Source organism: Callospermophilus lateralis, chromosome 9 (assembly GCF_048772815.1).
Source record: "Callospermophilus lateralis isolate mCalLat2 chromosome 9, mCalLat2.hap1, whole genome shotgun sequence".
In the NCBI taxonomy this organism is placed as follows: domain Eukaryota; kingdom Metazoa; phylum Chordata; class Mammalia; order Rodentia; family Sciuridae; genus Callospermophilus; species Callospermophilus lateralis.
In genome coordinates this window covers 30,254,380-30,278,227 of record NC_135313.1, presented here as the reverse complement: position 1 = coordinate 30,278,227, position 23,848 = coordinate 30,254,380, and the positions used below count along the sequence as shown (strand labels likewise).

General features: G+C 36.6%; 1 protein-coding gene and 1 pseudogene across 1 annotated transcript in view; one reads left to right on the top strand and one right to left on the bottom strand.

The window, feature by feature from the left end:
- Nucleotides 1–23,848, top strand: part of Pard3b (par-3 family cell polarity regulator beta) — a 978,419-nt gene that overhangs the window by 425,049 nt on the left and 529,522 nt on the right. Inside the window, exon 4 of the mRNA XM_076865584.2 lies at nt 13,186–13,295. Coding sequence (XP_076721699.2) covers nt 13,186–13,295 — 110 coding nt within the window. The remainder of the gene's footprint in view (nt 1–13,185; nt 13,296–23,848) is intronic.
- Nucleotides 3,658–5,793, bottom strand: LOC143406770 (heat shock protein HSP 90-beta-like; annotated as a pseudogene).

Below are 23,848 nucleotides of genomic sequence, written 5' to 3'. Positions count from 1 at the left end.
TTAAGTTGCAAGGGTGATAACATATGCAGCATTAGTGTGAATAGTGTTTGTTTTAAAATAAATGTTGATGCTAAAGAAAAAAAGTGTTGGTTAAGGGGAAACAAACCTGACAGTAGCAGGTTTATTTACATATTGTGGATGCAGACCCTTTTTTTGTGATACGGAAAATTTCCTTGTCTAGGACTTTTCAGGTTCCAAAGATTTCTGGATTTTGAGCTCCACCTTTGTTTCTATGGCCCTTTTTGGTTCCCTTTCGCATATGTCTGTTAAGGGTCCATGCTGCTAGAAACTTAGTAATTAGCTCAGGTGAGTTACTTGCCATGAAAGAGCTTACAATGTGCTTTTGTTTCACCTTCTCTCCTTCATCACTTTCTCTCTCACATCCGTATTTAAGGTCTTCTTTACCCAGTCTTAAATGCCCATGTTCATATATTTGCTTATTTATTATCCATCTTCCCTAACAACCCACGAACTCTTCCATAGCAACACCTTTGTATGTTGGGTACTGATGTATCTGGAGTGCCTGGAACTGCCTGGCATGTTTTAGATGTTCATTAAACATATATTAAATGACTTAATCAATAAAACATCAGAAAAACACAACTATATTCATAAAAGAAAACATAATATGACAATCTAAAAAGATATAGAAGCAGATCAATATTTTGTGGGGCTCTGACTATAGGCAATTGAGGGAAATTGCTATTTAAGAAAAGGAACAAAATTTCTGAACACAAAAAAGTATATATGTAAATTAATTATTAGAATGAGAAAAAAGTTACAAATTTTAAAAAATATAGATGACAAAATATAAAAAATATCTTATTAATTAAAAATATATTAACACCTGATTATATATCATTATTGTGTAATTTTCAATAATTTTTTGGCTGCATAGTCTTTAATCACTTCTCCATAAGAAATGTAAAATCTTTCTTCAGTAGAAAATTCAATCTTTAGCTCAAGTAATCAAAATTTTTTTTTTGTTTAAGAAGTGCTATTTGGGATGTATAACCATGGGGCTTCATATATATTCTCTGTAATCTGTGAAATTGCTATAGGATTGTGTCTAACTAGCATGAGAAATTTAATACTGTGCTGCATTTTTAAGTATATTCCAGTTAGGTAAGAACTTCCCATTTGTCAAGGTGTCGATGAGAACTGAATTATCTACATACAATTTTATACATCTGGTGAATGAAAGAATTTTTCATAGCCTAGTTTCTGGCTTTGTGTACTTCGAATCTTGTTTATCTTCCAGTACCCATATACTTCTAGTGCTTGATACAGAAAGAGCACAGTCATGTCATTATGTCACCTGGCCCTATATATATTAGTGGGTAAGCTGATGCACTTAGATGAGGGGACATAGATGATGGCAAAATGGGACTGTTCTATATTATTCGCTGGAATGACCAGCACTAACTAGAATCTCTGAACCACACAAAAACAACCCACTATATTCAAGCAAAATAGATCATCAACTCAGTTTCCCCTTTACTGGATTCTAGAAAGGCTCTTGGACACTGATGGCAGTATCAACCAATAGAAAGAAGAGTGTGATAGAATGGACATTAAAGTGATTAGAAGGGACCTGTGGTGGAAGGGACAATTAAAGTTTTTTACATAGGTAAATTTTACAAGGTCATAGTCATGTGATCATGTAACTAAGAGATCTTGCAGGGAACCCATGCAAATGAGGGCCCTTGAAGTTACTCTTTATTAGCTCCATGACATAGCTGCATCTGAGTTTCCCAAGAAGTAGAAATTGTTTATTACTGTTGGGAGCAGACCTTTAAAAAGAAGCAGTATTATAACTGATTATAATATTAGAAGTGATAATTTAGAGGTCAGAGGATGCAGGGCATTTTTTAAGCCATAGTAGGTGATCCTATTTGGCGTATACCACGGGGCAAAGAATACAGTAGAAGATGTATTAGATAAGTAGGTTGGGGTAAACCACTGAGGTCCTTGAAAACCAGAATAATGAACTAAAGGTTAACACTGTGGGGTCGGGCTCCAAATTCCTTAATAGGACGCCCATAGCCCAAGAGTTAATAACAAGAATAAACAAATGGGACTTACTTAAACTAAAAAGTTTTTTCTCAGCAAGAGAAACAATAAAAGAGGTAAATAGAGAGCCTACATCATGGGAACAGATTTTTACCCCTCACACTTCAGAAAGAGCCCTAATATCCAGAATATACAAAGAACTCAAAAAATTAAACAATAAGTTAAGAAATAACCCAATCAACAAATGGGCCAAGGACCTGAACAGACACTTCTCAGAGGAGGACATACAATCAATCAACAAGTACACAAAAAAATGCTCACCATTTCTAGCAATCAGAGAAATGCAAATCAAAACCACCCTAAGATACCATCTCACTCCAGTAAGATTGGCAGCCATTATGAAGTCAAACAACAATAAGTGTTGGTGAGGATGTGGGGAAAAGGGTTCACTTGTACACTGCTGGTGGGAGTGCAAATTGGTGAGGCCAATTTGGAAAGCAGTATGGAGATTCCTGGGAAAGCTGGGAATGGATCCACCATTTGACCCAGCTATCGCCCTTCTCGGACTATTCCCTGAGGATCTTAAAAGAGCGTACTATAGGGATACTGCCACATCAATGATTATAGCGGCACAATTCACAATAGCTAGACTGTGGAACCAACCTAGATGCCCTTCAATAGATGAATGGATAAAAAAATGTGGCATCTATACACAATGGAGTATTATGCAGCACTAAAAAATGACAAAATCATAGAATTTGCAGGGAAATGAATGGCATTAGAGCAGATTATGTTAAGCGAAGCTAGCCAATCCTTAAAAAACAAATGCCAAATGTCTTCTTTGATATAAAGAGAGCAACTGAGAACAGAACAGGAAGGAAGAGCATGAGGAAAAGACTAACATTAAACAAAGATGAGAGGGGGGAGAGAAAGGGAGAGAGAAGGGAAAGCATATGGAAAAGGTAGGAGACCTTCAATGTTACACAAAATTATAAGAGGTTGTGAGGGGAAAGGAGGAGGGAAAAAAGGGAGAGAATTAAACAACAGCAGAGGAGGTAGAGAGAGAAGATGGGAGGGGAGGGGAGGAGAGAGGGGGGATAGTAGGGGGTAGGAATGGTAGCAGAACACAACAGTCACTAATATGCTATTATGTAAAAATGTGAGCGTATAACCGATGTGATTCTGCAATTTGTATGTGGGATAAAAATGGGAGTTCATAACCCAATCGAGTCAAATGTATGAAAGATGATATATCATGAGCTCTGTAATGTTTTGAACAATCAATAAAAAAAAAAAACATGCACGTGTTGAATTCCTTTCCTTCACCTCTATGATTCATTACACTTTATTTGGATTTATTAACTCATGTATCTTTTTTTCTGTATAATGCTGTATTTTCTTTATTTTGTATACTTTAATTTTAGAACAAAATAAAACAAGAACACCAAAACAAAATACAACATCCAACTCTGCTGCTAAACTAGACAGGAGATGGGGACTTGAGGCCCTTGTTTCCCGCCTTAAGACTCCAAGGATAGGAGATAAAACCACTAGAACATCAATCAGCAGCAAAGCCCGGTGGGAAAGGGCCATTCAAGGTACTGTAGGACACTATATTGAGGGCAGATTTCTCAGTGGCAACTCCTAATCTACTTCTTCCATACAAAATGCATCATCATCACCCTCAAGAAGTGGGTATCTCATCAAGAGCAGCGTTGCTGGTTCTTCTCCTGTTACTTCACCTTCATCAATGCCTAGGCCTAGCTTTGTCATGCAGTAGATGTGATTAGAGGGTCCTCAAGAGAGAAGTCTAGGGGTCCTCAAGAGAGAAGCCAGAAAAGAGCAGTACAGTTTCAAATAGCAGCAACACCAGGTTCTTGACAGCCTTGTCATTTTTGTTTGCCTCTGCCTTTTGTTCCACAATGGGGTGGCCACGGCTGATCTCCAGGTGCTTTTTAGCCATCATGTACTCCATTGTAGAGTTGTCTCAAAGTGCCTGGGGCCTTCATGATCCACCCCATGTTGTCTTTCCATCCTTAGGTGCTGGTAACCATGCAGCACATAAGCCAACTGGAGATTGTCACCTTATCAACCTTTTAATCCAAGATTTCTTTCATGAGCTTGCAAAGGTTCTCAAACTTTGCCTTGCTTTCCTCCATTTTCTTTTTTTCCTCCTTGTCCTCAGGTAGCTGCAAGTCTCCCTTGGTCCCAGAGACCAGGCATCAAACCTTCAAATCCTTGAACTGCTGCATGCAGTACTCATCAATAGACTCAGTCATATATACTACCTCAAAGCCCTACTTCCCTACTTCCACACACGCTGCACAAAAGCAGAGTTGGCTCTTTGCTTTCACCAGTAATGTAGTAGATGGATTGCTGTGTCTCCTTCATGCAAGAGACATACTCTGACTGAGGAGTCATCTCATTTCCAGACTGAGAGGTATGATAGCACGCCAGCTCAGAAAGGCATCACTGATTAGTAGAATCTTCATGGATTCCAAGCTAAAGATTTTTAGAGAATGCCTCATAAATTTTTTTGTAGTTCTCCTTGTCTTCTGCCAACTCCCAGAAGAGCTCAAGTTGCTTCTTCACAATGTTTTTGCAGATGACTTTCAAGATTTCTCTCTGATGGAGCATTTCTCAGGAGATATTCAGGGGCAGATCCTCAGAGTCATGAATAAAGTTGAGATCAGCTCATCACAACTGTCCATGGTGAACACATGATGGACATATAGCTTGATGTTGTTGTTGGTCTTCTTCTCAAAGAGGTCAAAGGGAGCCTGCCGAGGGGTGAACAGCAGTTTCCTGAATTCCAACTGGCCTTCTACAGAGAAGTGCTTGACTGCTAGCTGGTCTTCCCAGTCACTGGTGAGGCTCTTGTAGAACTCTCCATATTCTTTCTGTGTGATGGGATCAGGGTTTCTGGTCCAAGCGGGCTTGGTCTTGTTCAGTTCTTCATGATCAATGTATTTCTTCTTCATCATCTTTGTTTTCTTTTTCTTATCAGTGTCATCCTCCTCATCTGAGCCCACATCTTCAATCTTGGGTTTCTCATCATCATCTTTATCTTCCTAATCTTTCTTACCTTTCTCTTCCTCTGCCTCATCATCACCGATTTCCTTCTCTCGTTCCTTCTCTACATAATGGATAGCCTATGAACTGTGAATGCTTTTTCACCACTTCTTTGACCCATCTCTCCCCTAAGTACTCTGCCTGTTCTTCTTTGAGTTGGAGAATGACTGTATTAACCTGGCCAATGGGTTCACCATGGTCAGCCCATACAGTGAGGGATCCCCAGCCGAAGACGCCCAGGCATGCTGTTCATCATGGTTCATGCTCTGTGATCACAACCACTTTCCCTGCCGCCTCGTAGGCAGAATCAAATCCAACACCAAATTACCCAATCATGGGTATGTCTGCACCAGCCTTGAAAATCTTCCATAAATGCTTTAGTACCAGACTTGGCAATGGTTCCCAAGTTATTTATGAGATCACCCTTGGTCATGCCAATGCCTGTGACCACCAAGTCAGAGTTCTTTCCTGAGGGTTGGAGATGATGTCAATTTTCAGCTCTTCACCACTGTCCAACTTGGAAAGGTCTGTCAGGCTCTCATAGTGAATCTTATTCAAAGTGTTAGAAGCATTAGAGATCAATTCCCAGAGGAAAATTTCCTTGTTGGAATAGAAGGTATTGATAATGAAAGACATGACTTGGGCAATTTCTGCCTGAAAGACAAATGTCTCCATCTCCTCCTTTCCATGGTGCCCTTCCTCTAGCATCTTGAAGACAAAGGACTGTGTTAGAGTAGGCTGGGCCCAAACATTATACAACTGGCTCGAGACATCTAGGCTGTGTGGGTGTGACTCAAGAGCTTATCAACTCATGGATCTTTATCTGTATTTCTTAGTATTTTATCTCTTTCATAGAGCATTTGCCTTGCAGAGACCAGGACCTTTGTAAGCATCCTGTGTCTTGTCATGGCTCTTTTTCCAACCAGGTGCATGTCCAAGACCTGCCATTAACTGACTTTAAATGGAATGACAAACTGATGGTATAACAGTTTATGTAATTAGCAAAATTGTAAATTTGTATCTATTAGCTGGATTATATGTGAAGACTTCCTTAGTCAAAAAACCTGTACTCTCGGGAATGTGGCAAAAATACACTTCAGTTTGAAAACACAAACATCTTCAGAGAAACTAAGTTAAAAAAAAAAAAAAAAAGTCTTGTTTTTGTAGCAGTGGCATTCCAATTCAATTTAAGCAGCTTTTCATATACTGAAAGGACTTTATCATGCATGTGTTCATTCATATCCATTGTGAATTCAGTGACTTTTCTGTGAATTACTTGCATTTGTGCCATTGTGTATTGAACAAGCACGGTTTTTGCAATCTGAATGAAAGAAAAATGGTATTAAGTGTTAGTTATCTTGAACTTCCTTGTTCCTTTTATAGCAATACTGGGAGTCTCTTTCCTAATGTGATGATATTTAAGACTAAAATTTCTGTACAGCTAAAACTTGACTTTGTTTCTCTTGTGTGGATTTTCCATCTCATTGTTTGAATGCATGTCACAGCTGCTGCATTCATCACAGACAGGCACCAAACCAGGTCAGGTACTCCTGCAGTGAAAGTGATCTCTTCTCACTACTTGGCCATAAATTGTATGGCTATTGATACCATTACCATTTTTTTATGGGTCTCCAGATTTCAGTACTGTGGAGATTGTTAGGTATCAATTGAAAAGCCCGATCTGATACCCATAAAACTCCTTATTATAAGAAAATCTAATTGTCTCCAAAAACAAATGATGTACCACTTTCACTAGTCTTTTACTGAGGTTTGACAGGAGTAATAGGAATACTGGCAAGGCATGCAAATCATTTGCAAGGGAGAGGCACTCCAGAAGAGAGATGCCGATATGACCATGTGTTTATGTTTGCCCCTTAGATAATCAGTTTTCACCACCCTTTCCTATTATCAGTATCTTCCTATCAGAATCTCTTTTTGCTGATTTCTTGAAAAGAAATTATTCCCCTAACTTCTGTGCACTTAATCACATAGAGGATATGACCCTCATGGTAGAGAAGAGTCAGGTGAATAAAAATGTAGCAGAAATCAAGTCCAAAAGACTAGGAACCTATTTTCTCGTACTTCAATTTTTTTATTGGCTATATAAATTCTAGATCCTCTCTGTAGATCTGGAATGGGACTTTGGCATGCTCTTCCGACAGTACTCATGTCGCTGATGAGGAAAGGGTGGACTTTGAGGCAAAACAGCTTCCTGGAGGTGACACAATGACAGAGTCACCTTTAGAAGGCACATATTTCTGCAGTAGAAACCCATATTTTCATGTCAGGCTCATTCAACAAGTTTTATTAAAGTTCAAGATAATTGCAAGTTACTTATTCCTGGTGCTAATTGCAGAGTCTATTAAGGAAATGTACTATATGAAACCAAGATGCAGCCAATGATAATGTCTTACCATACTATTAATAATGAATTACCTCACAGATTTTTTTTTCCAATTTCCTTAGCTTCTCTTAATCTATAAGAATTTTGGCCATTTGTGATTTGCTTTCATGATCAATGTGAAAGGTGTATCAATTTCAAAGTATTTCAATTTGAGGCACTTTTTAATGTTTATATTTGTCTTTTATTTTAAGTGTCAGTAGTATTGGAAGGCAAGTTTTTTTTTTCTTTCCCTCCAAACATCCAAGTGTTTTGGTAATTTGATAATTCAATTACACTGAAGGAATTTACTACAGCTAGGGAAAGTTGAGACTTTTTTTTAAATGGCCTTTCCCTATTTGCACATTAACACGTTATCATATTAATCCCAATTCCCTTCTCCATATACCCACCCCCTCTCTCCTCTATGGCTTTGCTAGCTACTCATGATTCTAGATACCCTTTCTTTCTAAGGATTGAGGGGTAGAATATAATACTAGATTTCTCGTCATTCTGTAATGACGAATAGGCTGTGTAACAGCCTATTCTTCAAAGCCCCCAAATTTAATATTAAGTTGACATTAATGAACCTACACTGATTCTTGCACTTTTCCTGTTTTCACTTCATGCTTATCTCTACCCACCCATTCTGGAAGCCAATAAGATTTTCAATATCAACTTCATTTGTATCAATCTTCATGAATTTGAACAATTGAAAATCTAGTCTTTGGTTTCTCAGGCATACCAAGCATTTTAGATTCAAAGCAAATCAGTCTAACGCTCAGTGGGCTGAAGCCAAGGTTTGTATTTTCCCTGAAACAAACAAATCATAACAGCTGCCAAAACATCCCTATTGCTCTATTCCAAGCAAGAAGTAGAAGACGAAGACGGGCTATACATGTCTGTTTTATGCTCCTTCTCATTTGCAGGTATATGTCCTCAGTTGCCAAATCCCCCCACGTCCTCCTCCAGTTTCTCCCCCCATTTCTGCCTGTGACTGCAGAGGCCCTGCGTCTTGACGTTGCACTCCCAGCTTCTCCATGCTGGAGGCCCATCTTACAGAATGTCATGTCAGCACTTTGACTGTGACTGCCCTGGGATGAAATGGCACCAATATTGGTGACAAGCTGGGCTTCTGGTTTTACTCAGGAGGATCATTAACCATCTTTAAATAAATAAATCTCTGTTGCTACACATTGTACAATTTAGAACATGTGCCTTTGTGACTTTTGATGTGAGGCTTATGTTTAAAACCATTGTTTGTTTTTTCTGCCTCCTATATGAGCATGCGTTATGATTGATTCTTCAGGACCTTGGTTTCAGTCTCTATAACAGCCTATTCTTCAAAGCCCCCAAACTTAATATTAAATGATATCACCTGTCATTTAAGCCAACTCTATCCAAACACATCCTTCAATGTGGAAAGCATCCATCTAGTTGTATATGTGCATGTGTGCGTGTGCGTGTGCGTGTGTGCGTGCGTGTGTGTGTGTGTGTGTTTCTATATAAACAAATTTATATAGAAAACACCTTACATTTGTGCTGGTCTTCATAACTTACTTGACCCATTGGCATAGCAACTTGAGCCTTTAATTAATTGTTGCCTCTTTCAAAATTCTATTCCTCAAACCCAATTAGGTGTCCCCCCTTTGGGCTGCCTCAGTGATACTTAAAGGGGGCATTGCATAAATAAAGGCATCCCTTTGATCACCAACTTCATGATCACTAAAATGTTGATTACTCAACAATGGGAAGACGCACCACCATCTATGGGCACTTGGGAACTGGTTCTACTTTATTCTTCCATGAGGCTATGGCTTGACCAATGCTGACTGTGTCAAAACCTGAAGAACCTGAGGAGTCTCACCATCTTCTTGAAGTGGTGACAGTGAGTGTTTGTATGAGATTTTCTGGAGTGTGGTATAAGCCCTGAGAATACATAGGCAGTATTCCATTAGGAAGTGAGTTTTTCTTAACATGGTAAAACTCTGTTATGTGAGGATGAAATCACCAGCAGTTGCATGACCAGTCAAGGATTCTTCTCCTGCTCCAAGTCTCCATCTCTTTGGTTTCCATTGTTTCAGAGTATCTGGCTAAATAAAATAGGGACTTTATCCACTCTGGAAGTGTGTGGGTGTGCTTGTTGGTATGGGTTCTCCAAGTATCCACACATAACTCATCTGAGTTAACCTACCTTCATACTGTGCTGAAATGTTCTTTTTCCCCACATTTTTTTTCTCTGAAATCTAAGCAGAGAGTAAGCACCATAACTACTCATCTTAACGTCATTGTCCCTCTGCTGGTAAATGTCCTGGTGTGTAGTAGATTCTCAAATATTTAACTGAGTGGGAAAATATCAGCTGTTATGTAGGACTTCATGCATTAAAGTTCTTAATATCCCTTATTTTATTTGATTTTTGCCTCTAGTGGCTTTTAGCTATGATTTCACAGAATACTATCGTGCTTGAGCTGAACTAAAGGCGTCAGCCTTTAAAATCAGAGACTTTTCTCAATTACCTGAAAAAATACTAATGAATAGCATTTCCTCCCACTTTTTAACTTCCTTCCCATCCTACATATATATTTTTTTTCCTTGAAAGCTTTGACTTCTATTGTAAGGCTATATCTAGCTTCGCACAAAATTAGATTTTACTATTTTCATTGACATATCATTCCATGAAAATTAGCTTGCCTTTCAGAAGTTCAGATTTTTGAGCAGAGAATGCTATTCACAACAAGAGCTATTTCTTCTTTTTCATGGGGGTAGGACAGGGGAAGAGGGTGGATTGTCTGCCTGTAATTACACTAATGGATAGTGCCACGTCCTAGGCATTCCTTGTGTTTTATTTCCACCTCCCATCAGCTCCATGATATGTTATTACTAGCAGGTTTTAAGCAATGAGACTGTGTCACAGAGCAGTTCAAGCCTAATGTCACAGAACCAGCCAATGGGAAGGTCAGATCATTTGACTCAAAAACCCATTGCCCTGTCCACATGACAGTTAGTGGTATTGGCATCTATTCTCTATTGTTAAATTGTAAACTCCTTCAATGCAGAGGTTATGTTCATTTGTCCCATGGAAGGGAGGTCTCCGTAAAACTGGATAGATTTGTCTACTCCTTATTTTAGTTAGCTTTGTTTGGGAAATGTGACTTCTCTGTATATCCAAGCATGGACCCAGATCATCTTCAGTCCTTGCCATTATTTGCCTTCCATTATACACCACAATGTATCTCACTGTCTTTAAGCTGTAACTCAGTCTCTTCCTCACAGCCACCCTCAAACGGGGGTTTGGTGACTGGAAAAATAATATGAGGAAAAGTTGTTAACTCTCTGAGATAACAGTTCATATTTTAAAATGCTCATTATTAATTCCAATATGGAATAATTTGCACTTGCTATTAACACATTAAAACAGCCAAAGAAAATGGGAAAGTGTCTCAACAGGAGACATTCAAATGTGAAGTTAAAAAAAAAAAAAAAAAAGAAACAGAAGAAAACTTTTTTTCTGATGAGCTAAGGGTATGTTGAAGATCTAGCCATCATACAGTTTATTTGTGTGGCTTTAGGGTTTTTGCTTTTATGTGTTAATTATTAATAAAATTAATTTTCAACACATCAATAAAAATGTGAAATCTGTACATAGTAATGGCCACCATCTCCTCCTTTTAAATGCCCCAGTAGATGATGCACTGGTGCAAAACTGAACTATCACCTTCTGGGAAGTCATACTAATACTGTAGCATATTGATTGAATTCACAAAGCTGAATGTGTTCTACTTTAAAAATATGTCTTTAAGAAAGATAACCTTTTGTCATTAAAATAAAGATGGATAGTGTGACAAGACATGGGCATATATCCTTAAAGTTAAAGAAAACTACCTACGGTAGTTCTTTTTAAAAAGAGTATTTATTAACCAAGAAAAATCTTGTTATAGGCACATGTACATATGACATACATAGGTATATGTCTCAGCTGAAAAACCATTATAACCAAAATTGTCCCTAAGATTTCCATTTCTGTGCCTCGAAATTAACTTGTTTTTGACGATAAGGAAACACATTGGTGACCCATGGCATTCCATGTTTTTTGGTTATTTGTGTTGTCCATTTTAGGATTATTGAGGTATACTGTCCTGGTCAGGTTAAATGCTTGGGAAAAAAATCCAAAGTTTGATGGAGTTTACTCCGTTTTCTTTGTGATTTTAAAGATAACAGGTGCTTCTGAGGGTATTGCACCCAAACTGACATGTTCAAAATTTCATGTTTCTAGTAATTCCAGAGCTTAGACTGAAAGGAGTTCGTTCTTCACATCACCTGAAAAAGGAGAAAATACTGTGTGAGACTAGATTTTTTTAGTACTTTCTCTTGCTTTTTACTCTTGTTTTTTTTTCATATTTTATTTAGGAGAAGATTTGCCAACCATACAATTATAGGTATGACAGTTGCTTAAGAAATTTTGGAGATGGAGATAGAAAGGGTGAGGAATAATGTAGGGCTATAGCCATTAATAAAAAAGAAAGGAATGGGAACTTAGATATAATAATACCTTCCTGGCATGGTGTCTGTATCTTGAGTAGCATGTTAATTTCTGATTATGAAATAACTTACATTTCAAAAACCAACTCCTATCTGGATAAGGATGAAAAATGTTAACAATTCTGTGTTTTGTACAAAACAAGAATGTTGGTATACATATAAAATCAGTTTTATACATAACTTAAAACAGATGATAAATGTTCCTTTAAACTGCAATAGCTTCAGAGGTTTGGGAATTATTTTCACAATATTGATAAATGGGAAATTGCATTTCAACTATTTTCAAGTCTTTTCCCAAAAGCACACAAATAAAATGTTAATTTTTATGTGAAAGTGATTTTTAAACCACAAGCAGATTTTAAAATTTTTTTTAAAGACTTTTCTCTATAGTGGCCAATTTCATATGAAATGTTATTTTAGACCTAATTGCAAACGGAGTAGTTAGGCGGCCAGCTCTGCTAAGGTTGAATTTCATTTGAACTTTCTAATAGTATGATCTTTTTTTTTTCAGAATTTAATAACTGACTCAAATATTTAATAGTGGAAGCCTTTATTAAATTAAAAAGAAATCAGTGTATATTTTTAGAAGAACTAACTTATTTTCTTTATCAATTTTATCTACTTTGAGAGAAAGGAAAGTGAATGGAACCAATCTCTTTGTGTACTTAAATAGACATTAATGCTATGACCCCAGCAAATAATTTATTTCAGGATGTATCGTTGTTCAAAAGATTTGAGAAGCACCAAATGGCAATAATAACTACACTTCTAGCTCTACTGAATGGCGATTTAGACTGACTGTATGAACCTCTTCATTTGTCTTCTGGATAATCATTCTTTTTAATATTCACATATATTTTCTAGATCCTTTTTTTTTTTTTAAATTGCCCACTATCCATGTGTGCATTGCCTAACAGTTTTTGTTCAATGCAATAGCTTGTTTTGAAATTCAAGTAGGGGGAAGATGAGAGTTGAAAGATTTTATTTGCACATGTCACTCTGTATACAGATGACAAAAGATCATTAAATTCACTAATTTACAAGCATCCTTAGAAAGAATATTTTTACATAAAAGCCATAAAAGCATGTTGTAAACCTTTTTAATTAAAGCACAGTTGTGCCATGTACTCTGTTTCCCCCAGGGCCCTTTTGACCTCTCACCTCCTGTTTTGACTTGCAGGAACTCCACTGCTGGTGAGGAGAAGCAGTGACCCAGCTCCAGGGCCACCTGCTGATGCCCAGCCAAGCTCTTCACACCCCAGTGGCCAGAGTCTGAAACCTGTTGTTTTAGTAAGTATCCTGCCCTTTGCATTTCTACTGAGAGATCAAAGTCCTTACCCATAGTCTAACTGGGGCTTTGCAGTCTGGAAAGTAAATTGATAATTAGAAATCTTTTGCAAAGATATACAGTGGTCATTATAATAGTACAATCTATTAATAGTACATAGGTGCGGTGAGGGCCATTATATATAGTATCAACTATGTGCCAAACTTTGTTTTCAGTGTTTTAGTTTGTCATCTAAACTGCTGCTTCAAGGTTAAGTTTTTATCTTCATTTTACTGATAAAGAAATTGAAACAGAAGGAGGTTTAGAAATTTGTTGAAGGCCACATAGGAGGTGGCAGAGCCAGGAAATTAACCCAAGTGATCTGGCTGAAAAGATCATGCTTTGTAGCCAGATGTGGTAGCACACACCTGTAATCTCAACGGATAAGAGTCTGAGGCAGGAGGATTGCAAATTTGAGGTCATCCTGGGAAATTTACTGAGACCCTGTCTCAAAATAACATCAAAAAAAGGCTGGGGTTATAGCTCATATGCAGAATGTTCCTGGGTCAATTCCAGCATCCCCATCCCCGGCCACTGTCACCCCGCATTCACAAAAGACCAGGCTTTGAATTTGCATGCTGTACCACTGCATGTCCTTCATCCTGTGGCTTCAAAATACCCAAAGATGAAGTCTATATATTTTTTCTCTAAAAACACAATGCTTTGCAAAGTCATATCAGGATAAATAGTAATACAGTTTCACATTTTCAATATCATAAATATGTGCTGTGACTATTAGATTTCTAGAATCCATCATAAAATTAAAATTCAGATAAAAATAAAATTATATACCCAAACTCCCTAAAACAAGATATACTTATAACTGCTATACTTACAATCCATAGGTTAAATGGAGAATAATTTCCTGAAGAGATTACATCTTCCTTCCATATAGAACTGTGGGATCTTTATGCTAATTCCTACTTGCTTTGAAAAGTTATAATTGAACTTCATTCATCCAAATAGCCTTAAGAGTTAGATTTCAATTAATGTCTACATATCATTGCAATAGGGGATCCTTAACAACATAATCATATTAAAAAGCTCCTAAAAGCAAGTCTTCTATTTTGAGTCTATCTATAGCACCATTAGGGAAAAAAAAAAAAAAGCAACATATTATAGGTTTATCAGAATGTTGAATAGATTAAACAAATTCTCCCAGTTTGGTCCATGACTTTCTTATCAAGAGCCAGTGCTAATATTATGAGGTAAGAGTTGCTATACCAAACCACTGGGCATGTACTAATATATTCGTGGTAATATTTTGCCATATTTCTTCCCTTAAATAAGCAAGCAAATGTCTTGAAAGTATTTTAGATGTAATGTTCTCTCACTATTCTACTTAAAACTCTATCCTTTTAAGGAATTATATTTAATGGAACTTTAATAAAAATCAGGTGTGTGTGGTCTACTTTAATGATGAATACAAACAAGACCAGTATGTGGTAAGCTCTGCTAGTTTTTTTTTTTTTTTTTTGGTAACCCTCTGATTGAGACCATGTTAAGCCTAAATATATTAGTTTGGGGGAAGAGGACTATATAAATGAGAGAATAATTGCATAAAAGAGAATAACTACAATTTAGTGTTGATTTTTAGGGTTTCTGCATAACCTAAAATGAGAGTGTATTTGATCGTTTTTTCACATACAAAATCCAGCAAAGTTTATCTTTTCATTACATAAATGCAGCACTTACATCAATTAAAATGTTACTGATATTGCTTTCCATAAAAGGATATTATAGGGCTACTATCTTTCTGATAGATTTCGTAGTCTCACCAAAATATCACATTGTGAGTGCCACAAGTTAGGGTATGAGGCAGGATGACAAACTATTACTAGAAATATGCATATCCTTTTTCACAAGGAAATATTGGGACCTCAAATCCTTATACCTCATTTTTTTTTCCACAGAGTAAAAAGGAAAACAGTTTTATCCAGAGTAAAAAGGAAAAAGGGTATTTCCTCCTTTTCTCTCAGTGTCTCTGGGCATGACAGTCTGAGACGCTAAAAGTAGAGTCTGGTTCTTGACTTGCCATGGGATAGAAACACATTTTATACTTCTCTTGCTTTAGTGTAAAATAATTTCCATGACACTCATAAGCCTTAACATCTCCAGGTACAAGCACGGGGCCTGACTTATCATTATATATCTATTACCCAAATGTGGAAGGTGCTCAGTATATTTGTTTTGGACTTAGGAAAGCAAGGCACATATAAGCCCAGAGAAAGGCCTACAAAATTCTCAGCAATTAGCCTGCTTGATAATTAATAATCTCAGTCATTTCTCTATTCCCCCAAAAGAATCTGTCTGGAAAATGTTTATAAGTTCAAAGATTTGATTCACCCCAGGCAAGAGACAGATGTTTTAACTGCCCTATTGTGCAAGACTTGGTGAAGTTAATAAATAGATCGAATCTATTTTTACCTAGAAAAAAAATACAATTTGTGTGTGTGTGTGTGTGTGTGTGTGTTATAACTTTATTCATATATTTCTGTATATCTGAATCTGTGGACTATTTAGATCTACATTGCCTTGCATGATAGCCACTAGCTTACATGGCTGTGAAACTCTTGAAATAGAGTTAATCTGATTTGAAATGTATTGAAGTTTTGTATGTGCACACTCTCTTTCAAAAACTGAAGTGTGAAAAAAAATAACATCTCATTAATCATTTTTATATTGACTGTTGAAATGATAATATATTTGATATTTTGGGTTAAGCACAATATATTATTAGAACTATTTTCACCTGCTTCATTTTACTTTTTCATAACATGGCTACTAGAAAATTTAAAATTGCAGCTGTTTTTGTTATTCCATTTATATTGCATAGTGCATCTGTGGGACAAAAGTAAAATTGAATTTAGCATTAATGAAATGGTTGGAGATATTTGTGGGAAGATCTTTGAGGACCATCTCATCTCCCTGGTGAAAGTATGGTTGAACTTGTGTTCAGCAAGTCCTGTTTCAAGCCTTTTGTCTGGCGTAGTTATTAATAGTGACCCCAGTGACTCTCAAAGGAGTCCATTTTGTGGCACCCTGCATATAGCCCTATAGTTACTTTCATTGTTTGCTCAGTGGTAAGAGAACCATGGGAACACAATAGGCTCCATTCTTAGCTGCGGACACATTGCTGAGCAGCTTCTGTGTGGCAAGCTCCTGAGCCCAGGAAGGTGAGACTTCAGGTTCTATTCCACGTCTCAGATTCCAGAATTTACTGGATGCTTCCTCGATAATTTCAGCTATCTTCTACTTAATTCCCATTATTTGATAAGTGATGATGAATATGGGGAATGTGTGATAATGTAGCCATGTATCACCCATTACAAAAAATAATTGCTTAAAAAAATCTATGTTCAATTGCATTTCATTCCAATATCCAAGACAGGGGGAACAATCAAAATTTCCATCTCTTAAATAGTGTTCATATGTAAGTAATTCACAGATGGCAGGACCCCAAGTGGGTTATGTTCAATCATTCCCAAGAAATGAAACATATAACCCACAGCATAAGAATCTGAAGAATGAATATTTGACACATTTGATTATGTTGAAATATTGCCTTGAAGACCACAGTTGATGACTGTTATTTTTAGTTGCAATTCATTAGGCCTACCATAGAGGGTAAAGTTTTCATTGATGCCCAGGGATGTGTGGTTTTTAAAAGTTAGAAAAGTTGCACTTATTTTTGGCTAAGTTATTACAAATTGGTTATTTAAGAGGTACACTGTGGAACATGCTGTAGTTTTAAAATGGGCCTAAATAAGAAATATCAAATTTTCTGCAGACTTCATGTTCTGTTTACATTGATAAGTAACCAAATCTCAATATTTGTTACTTAAGGTGCCACCAGATAAACAGCACAGAAATTTGTTTCCTCTATTCCTCTTTCATACCAGAATAGTACAAGTATTAATGTGCAGATAGCCATGGCTATTTATCTTCCAAGACAATAGCAAATCCAGTTCTACTGACTGCTTTTGAATTAAAGAAAGAGAATCCCAGGCACAGAATATTTCGTAGGGAAAGTCTGCTTATGAGAAGTCTTACCTCCCTTCCCTTGATTGCAACCTGGTGTTCTTGGCTTGAGGGCATGCCATAAAACCAGGTCCTTGAAATTGATGTTCCCGAATTTGCGGATGGAACAGAACTCTAAAACAGATGTGAGTTTTTTCTTAATATCCGGTTAACTACTATAGTTGTTTTGTATTTTAATGACTGTTTATAGTTTTGAATTTAACCCTTAAGGCAAATTGATCCTGCAGGGCGAGTAAATTAAAAAGTGCATTCTTGAAAATTATAATACTGTGGTCGTTCTCAGATACTAAAGGACATTGTTCTAAAACCGTTATTTATTTTGTATTTCAAAAATTAAGAAACTACTGGTCTGTCTTTGAAAACAAATGTGTCATATATAAGTAAAAATAAGCTGGCAATTTTGGGGATTGTTAAATGAGAAGTCCATGGATGGGTTGCAGGGAGTCTGGTAACTCTGCAGTTGTATGCCATGCCATGCCAGTGTGTGTATGTGTGTTTATTTCTCTAAAAAGATTCTATCACTCTTTAAATTTTAAAACAAAAGAACAATATTAAGAACTATCAGTTTTTGGTTGGATAAAATAGTACATGGAAGCCACCAATTCTCAAAGTAGGAATGATGATAGAGATTAAACAGAGAATGATCTCTCTTTCCCTGCAAATACATATAAAATAATTAAGATTATTTCATCACGTTATCATCTTTTCTTACCAACACATAGCACAGAAATTCGGAATTTTAAGTTAATTAGAAGCTTTTGAATTTCTGCACTGAGAGACCAAACATATCTGTTTATTCAGTAGCAGCATCATTTTTACCAACTCTAAGATTGGGGTGAAGGACACAGATTAGTTATAAAAAGACACCCTAAAGGGAAGTGTTTCCATTTGTCCAGTGTGTTATAATATTCTTTGCAGATTTGGGGATTTAATCTGCAAATATAGCAGCTGGTAGTTACTCGTGAGAGAAAGTATTTCCAATGACTAGCCACATTCTGTGTCTTGCTTATAATACAATGGAGAATTGGTTCCAAAAATTTTCCCTTGTATGAAACATGCCTTCCCATGTGTATCATGTAGATTGAGAGTATAGTTGATGTTTCTAAGATGCATGAGAGAAATTGCTGAGATATTACAGATAAAATTATATAGCTTAGTTGTTAGGATTAAAACTCATTGAACTTTCACTGAGGTTAGAGGACTTTAGATTATGGGCTGGTGACTAACAAAATCCAACATAAAACTTAACGAACATTCTGCATGACCAAACCATATTTTCTACCTACTAGATATGCTCTTAAGTAGCCATAGAAACACCAGAATAGAATAATGGCTGTGGATGCCAGAATATATTGGAAGGAAGTTTCTATCTGTTGCCTTCCAATGAAGAGAGATGGATGCTGAGAAGCAAAACGAGGGAGAAATAACATGTAATATATAATTGCATTATTTAGAGATACTGAAGCCTACAAAAGGTTTTTCTTTTCTTCCCCTGACACAGTGATTTAATAATAGTCCTGGTGTTTGTAACTCCAGCTGTTCACGCTGTGTGCTGATAAGACCAGAGCTTGGAGACACATTGCAACGATGGTTTTCATATGGCTTTGTTTTTAGGAGATAAAGCTGCCATCCAATATTTCACAGAGCCAAATGTTTACTTATTTTGGCAAGTTTGGGCAGCTTCATTTCTGAAGCAGTTATGCTTATAAAACTAAAGCTCAGGTACGAAAAATTCAGAAGTTCGATTTACTCTGCAGCAGAGTTTTTTGTTTTGTTTTCTAAACCATATCTTGCAGAAGTTGGTAAAACAAATTTGGGTTATCTGAATGTCTGAACCATGGCTAGTCACGTACCATGGATATGTGAATCCTGTTCAGGTGTGTACTTCCCCGTTATTCATCTTGGGTCTGATCCAAAACCGAAAATCTGAAGGAAAGATCACTATTCAGAGGTCACTTTCAGCAATTGAAAAGCTAACCCAGACAGGTCTTCTTTGCTATTTATTTTTGAGCTGCACATAATGAAAACTGAGTTTGTGTCAAAATAAATTGATCCATTCAGTTAGGTGCCATCTGGACAGGCTAAGATGTGATTCCTGTCCTCAGGAAACTTGCACCCTAGTTACAAAGACCAAAGATCCTCTAAGAACCCTCTCAGACCGAAAGTCTGTACCAGGGTATCAAGCAGCACATTTATAACCTTGAGTCTTAGTGTTCTTTGCCTTTGGTCTGCACTTCACTCTGGTCAGCCTCCCTAACCCCTGAAGGTAAGTGCCATGTGCAGTATCTCTATTAACTCTTATCTCCCTCAAATATAACTGCTTGTTCAAATGTCTGCACTTTTTCAAAACCATGAGCTCCTCAGAGGTATGAGCCAGGTTTCTTAATTTTATACTTGAACCCTAGGCACAGAGTGTGGCTCATAATAGACTCTCTTAAACATATGACTACATGATTGAAGCTTTCATTTCTGAGATAGACAAGATGAATTCAATTCAACAACTTTTAACCAATTTTAACTTCTATTGTACAGATGTGTATTTTATTTTGTGTGTGTATGTATGAATGAAATTGGGAAATCCTCTGTTTAAAATACTATGTTGCTTCCCAGATAGTTTCAGTTTTGAATTTTCTGTTTTAGGACAATGTGTTACTTGTTCTTCTTTGTGTTGCCAAGGAGAAAGAGATGTTTAAACATAACTTCTCTACTTTGAATAGCATGTGGGTGGGTTGGTGGCTGAGATCAGCAGTTTGAATTGTGAAATCTACTTCATCTTCTAAGAATTCTAGCAATGACTTCAGCATAGGAATTGATTCTGAGAAAGAGTACAAACTATAGGAAGAAAACAAGCCTTGGCAATTAAAGATCTGAACAATTAGGTTGAGGTTTTTGGTTTTTTTGTTTTGTTTTGTTTTTTGTTGTTGTTGTTTGTTTTGTTTTGGTATTGGGAATTGAATTCAGGGGCATTTTAGCACCGAGATACATCCCCTGACCTTATTATTGTTATTATTATTATTTTTTTATTTTGAGACACAGTTTCATTAAGTTGCTAAGGGTCTTGCTAAGTGGCTAAGGCCAACCTTGAATTTGAGATCCTCCTGCCTCAGCCTCTGTGGTCATTTGGATTATAGGCAGGTACCACTGTCCCCCCACTATATATAAGTCATCATTAAGGTTAATTTTTCAAGTGATGATGATAGGTGAACAGAGAAGAGAAATTAACATGCATGCAGTTGTAGTCAGATACCTGAGTTCTGTCTCTTTGTCAACAAAACTGAGTTCTAACAATTATGAAATTACCAATCCTGGTTGTTATATCTTTATAATTTTCTAATAATTGTGTCAAAGAATTTAGAAAACTCTTTGTTAGAATAGACAACTTATTTTACCCATTTCATTTAAAGATTCCCCCTTATAATTTATCTTCCTATTCCATCTTCTTTAAGAAGATTTTTTTTTCTTGATTGAACTGATACAGAAGAAATTTAAAATATCCCTGGTATGTGAATTAATTAAAGAGTGTGAGAACATTTACAAGGTGTTTCTTGGCAAAACACTAATAAACATATCAATCTCATTTTAGCAGTATGGGCGGGTCGAATTTAATAGCGTTGTTAGAAATTTGATAAAGATGATGTTTCAAAATAATTTTAGTCTGAAGGAGAAGATCCTATATCCTCATTGCATTAGTAACTATGTGACCCTGAGAAAATTATTCAAATTGTGGATGATTTACTCAGAAATCATTTTATGATTTTATGTAACAAAAAAGGAAACGGAGAGAACCTGTGTGAACACCAGTTGTTAGTGACTTAAACATACAAACTAGTTGACTCAAGGTTCCAGATGTGAATTATTAACTTGGCATGAAGTCAGTTAAATTTTATTTTAATGTCTTAAAATTTATAAATATTCATGGAATTAGGATATATTTCCGTCAAATCACAAGCAGTCTAATTTTATTTTCCAAGTGAATAACATGGAGAAATGTTTTTAAAAGACACATACACGCAGAGTTAGCAGCCTGAAAATGTGCCTGGATATGTCATCTTTGGAGGAAGGGCTGCTACCAAAATCTGCAGACAAATGTGCAAATGTCATGGTACTTTCAGGGGAAAGTCCAGAGGAAGAACGGTGCATTCCGTATGCTCTCATCTTCTTTCTATTGGGGCTTTCTGTGATTTGACATTTAGGAAAGTCGATGGCATGGACAGAAAGGATGAGTGGGAGTTCACCTTGGAAAGAAGCATGGTGGGTATTGAAATGAAAACTATCTTTTTTTTTTTTTTTCCTCAAGGATGGTGTAACCCAGATAACTCTTCTGATGGGGGATTCCCCCCACCCCAATATAAACTCTTGTGAAATACAAGTTTCGTTTTTGTTTCTGTTTTCAAAGTCTAGTCATAGGATGACATTGTACAGACATTCCTTCTCAGGAAGGGTGGCCCCTTCCCTAATGGCTGTGTGCTATAAAATGGAGTTCTGATTTAGATGAATCACATTTTAAAAGTAGCTACTGTGTGTGTTTTATGCTTGTGGAAACAGAGAGCGTCCTCATAAGCAGCATGTGAGCTTGTCACTACATAGCTTTTGATGTCTGAGGAGATGATCACAGGGACATCTGGAGTGAGTTAGCGTTGAAGTAACTGGTGTGCCGCACTAGAGAATCCAGAGCCTTCTGACAGATTTAAACCAGTTTTTAAAGAATCACTACTTTTAGCAAATCTTTTTAACTTCCATCTGGCCTAAAATTTTCAAACCGACTTAGCCTTGGTGTTTTCCACCAGATTTTACAGTTTTCTTTCCAGGTAGAATTCCCTGTCTCTTAAGCAAGAATGGGTAAATGGCACCTTTTGCAAAAAAAAAAAAAAAAAAAAAAAAAAAAAAAAAAATGACGTGCTATCCCTACTCTAAAAAGAAAAGGTGGAAAATTCATCAGAGGTTAGAATCAACGGACTTGCTTAAAGAGCATCTTGCCCCTTTTTTTTCTACCTTAAGTTTCAATCACCATCAATCACCCAGACCTTCTTAATTTTAACTTCTAAATAAAATACATTTGACATTCAGTTATATTCTTATGAAGATCCAAAGATAAACAAGTAGTCCTCAGAGCAGCTAATATTGTTAGAGTATGGTACTTCATGTTCAAAACACCTATCAAAAGCTCACACATTAATCAGAATTTTATTTGAATGGTCTCATAAAATATGGGCATTTGATTAAAGGTTATATAATTTGTTCAGTGAGGTCCCTTATCCAAAATTCTAGGACCAGAAGGGTTTTGTATTTTGGATTTGGGCTGAGAAGAGGGGCAGGATTGGAATATTTCATATACATGCTGAGATATCTTAGGGATGAGAACCATGTCTGAACATGAAATTCATTTATGTTTCACATGTACCTCATACACACAGCAGCCTGGAGGCAATTTTATACAGTATTTTTATTGTTTTTGCATTTTGACTGGAACCTATCACATGAGGTCAGTTGTGGAATTTTCCACATATGACATCATGTTGGTACACAAAAATTTCAGAGTTTGGAGGTTTTTAGATTTCAGACTTTCAGATTAGGGATGCTCAGCCTATATGAGATAATTCATGTTTGTTTTATGAATAAAATCATTACATGCTGCTCTAAGTGTGAATGTATTTATAACACTTGACCTTCTGTCTAGAAATCCGTGATACTCTCCATGTCTCCAGCTATATATTCAATTTCTTGAACTTGTCTCCCCCTCCTTTTTATGTGGTAAAATATACATAATAATTATCTTTCTTTTTTGTGTGTGGAGATCCAAGGCAGGCCTCACACTTGGTAGGCAAGTGCTCTACCACGGAACCCCCATCTTACCCGTTTTTCAGTGCACAGATCATTGGTACAGCTACATTCATGTCAGTGTGTCTCTATCATCTCTCTCTCTCTCTCTCTCTCTCTCTCTCTCTCTCTCTCTCTCTCTGGAATGCTTTGTCTTACAAAACTGAAGCTCTATACCCATGAAACAATAACTGCCAATTCTCCCCTCCCTTCAGTCCCTGACAACTGCAATTCTGCTTGCCCTATGACTTTGACAATCCTTGATGCCCCATATAAATGGAACCATACTGCATTTATCTTTTTGTGTCTGGCTTATTTCACTTAACATGATGATCTCAAGCTTCATTTGTGTTATTCCATGTCATAAATGCCTGCTTTTTTAAAGCTGAATGTATTCCACTGTACATTTATACCATATTTTGACTGCTTGTCATTGATCACTTAGGTTGTGTCTACATTTCACCTACTGGGCCCAATACTGTTATAAACATGAGTGTACAAATATCTCTTCACAATTCTATTTTCCATTCTTTTAGGTATAAACATAGAAGTTGAATTGCTAGATCATATGATTATTCTATTTTTCCTTTTTTGATGAACAACCAAATTCTCTTCCATAGGGATGTGCCATTTTACACTCCTACCAAGAGTGTAAAAG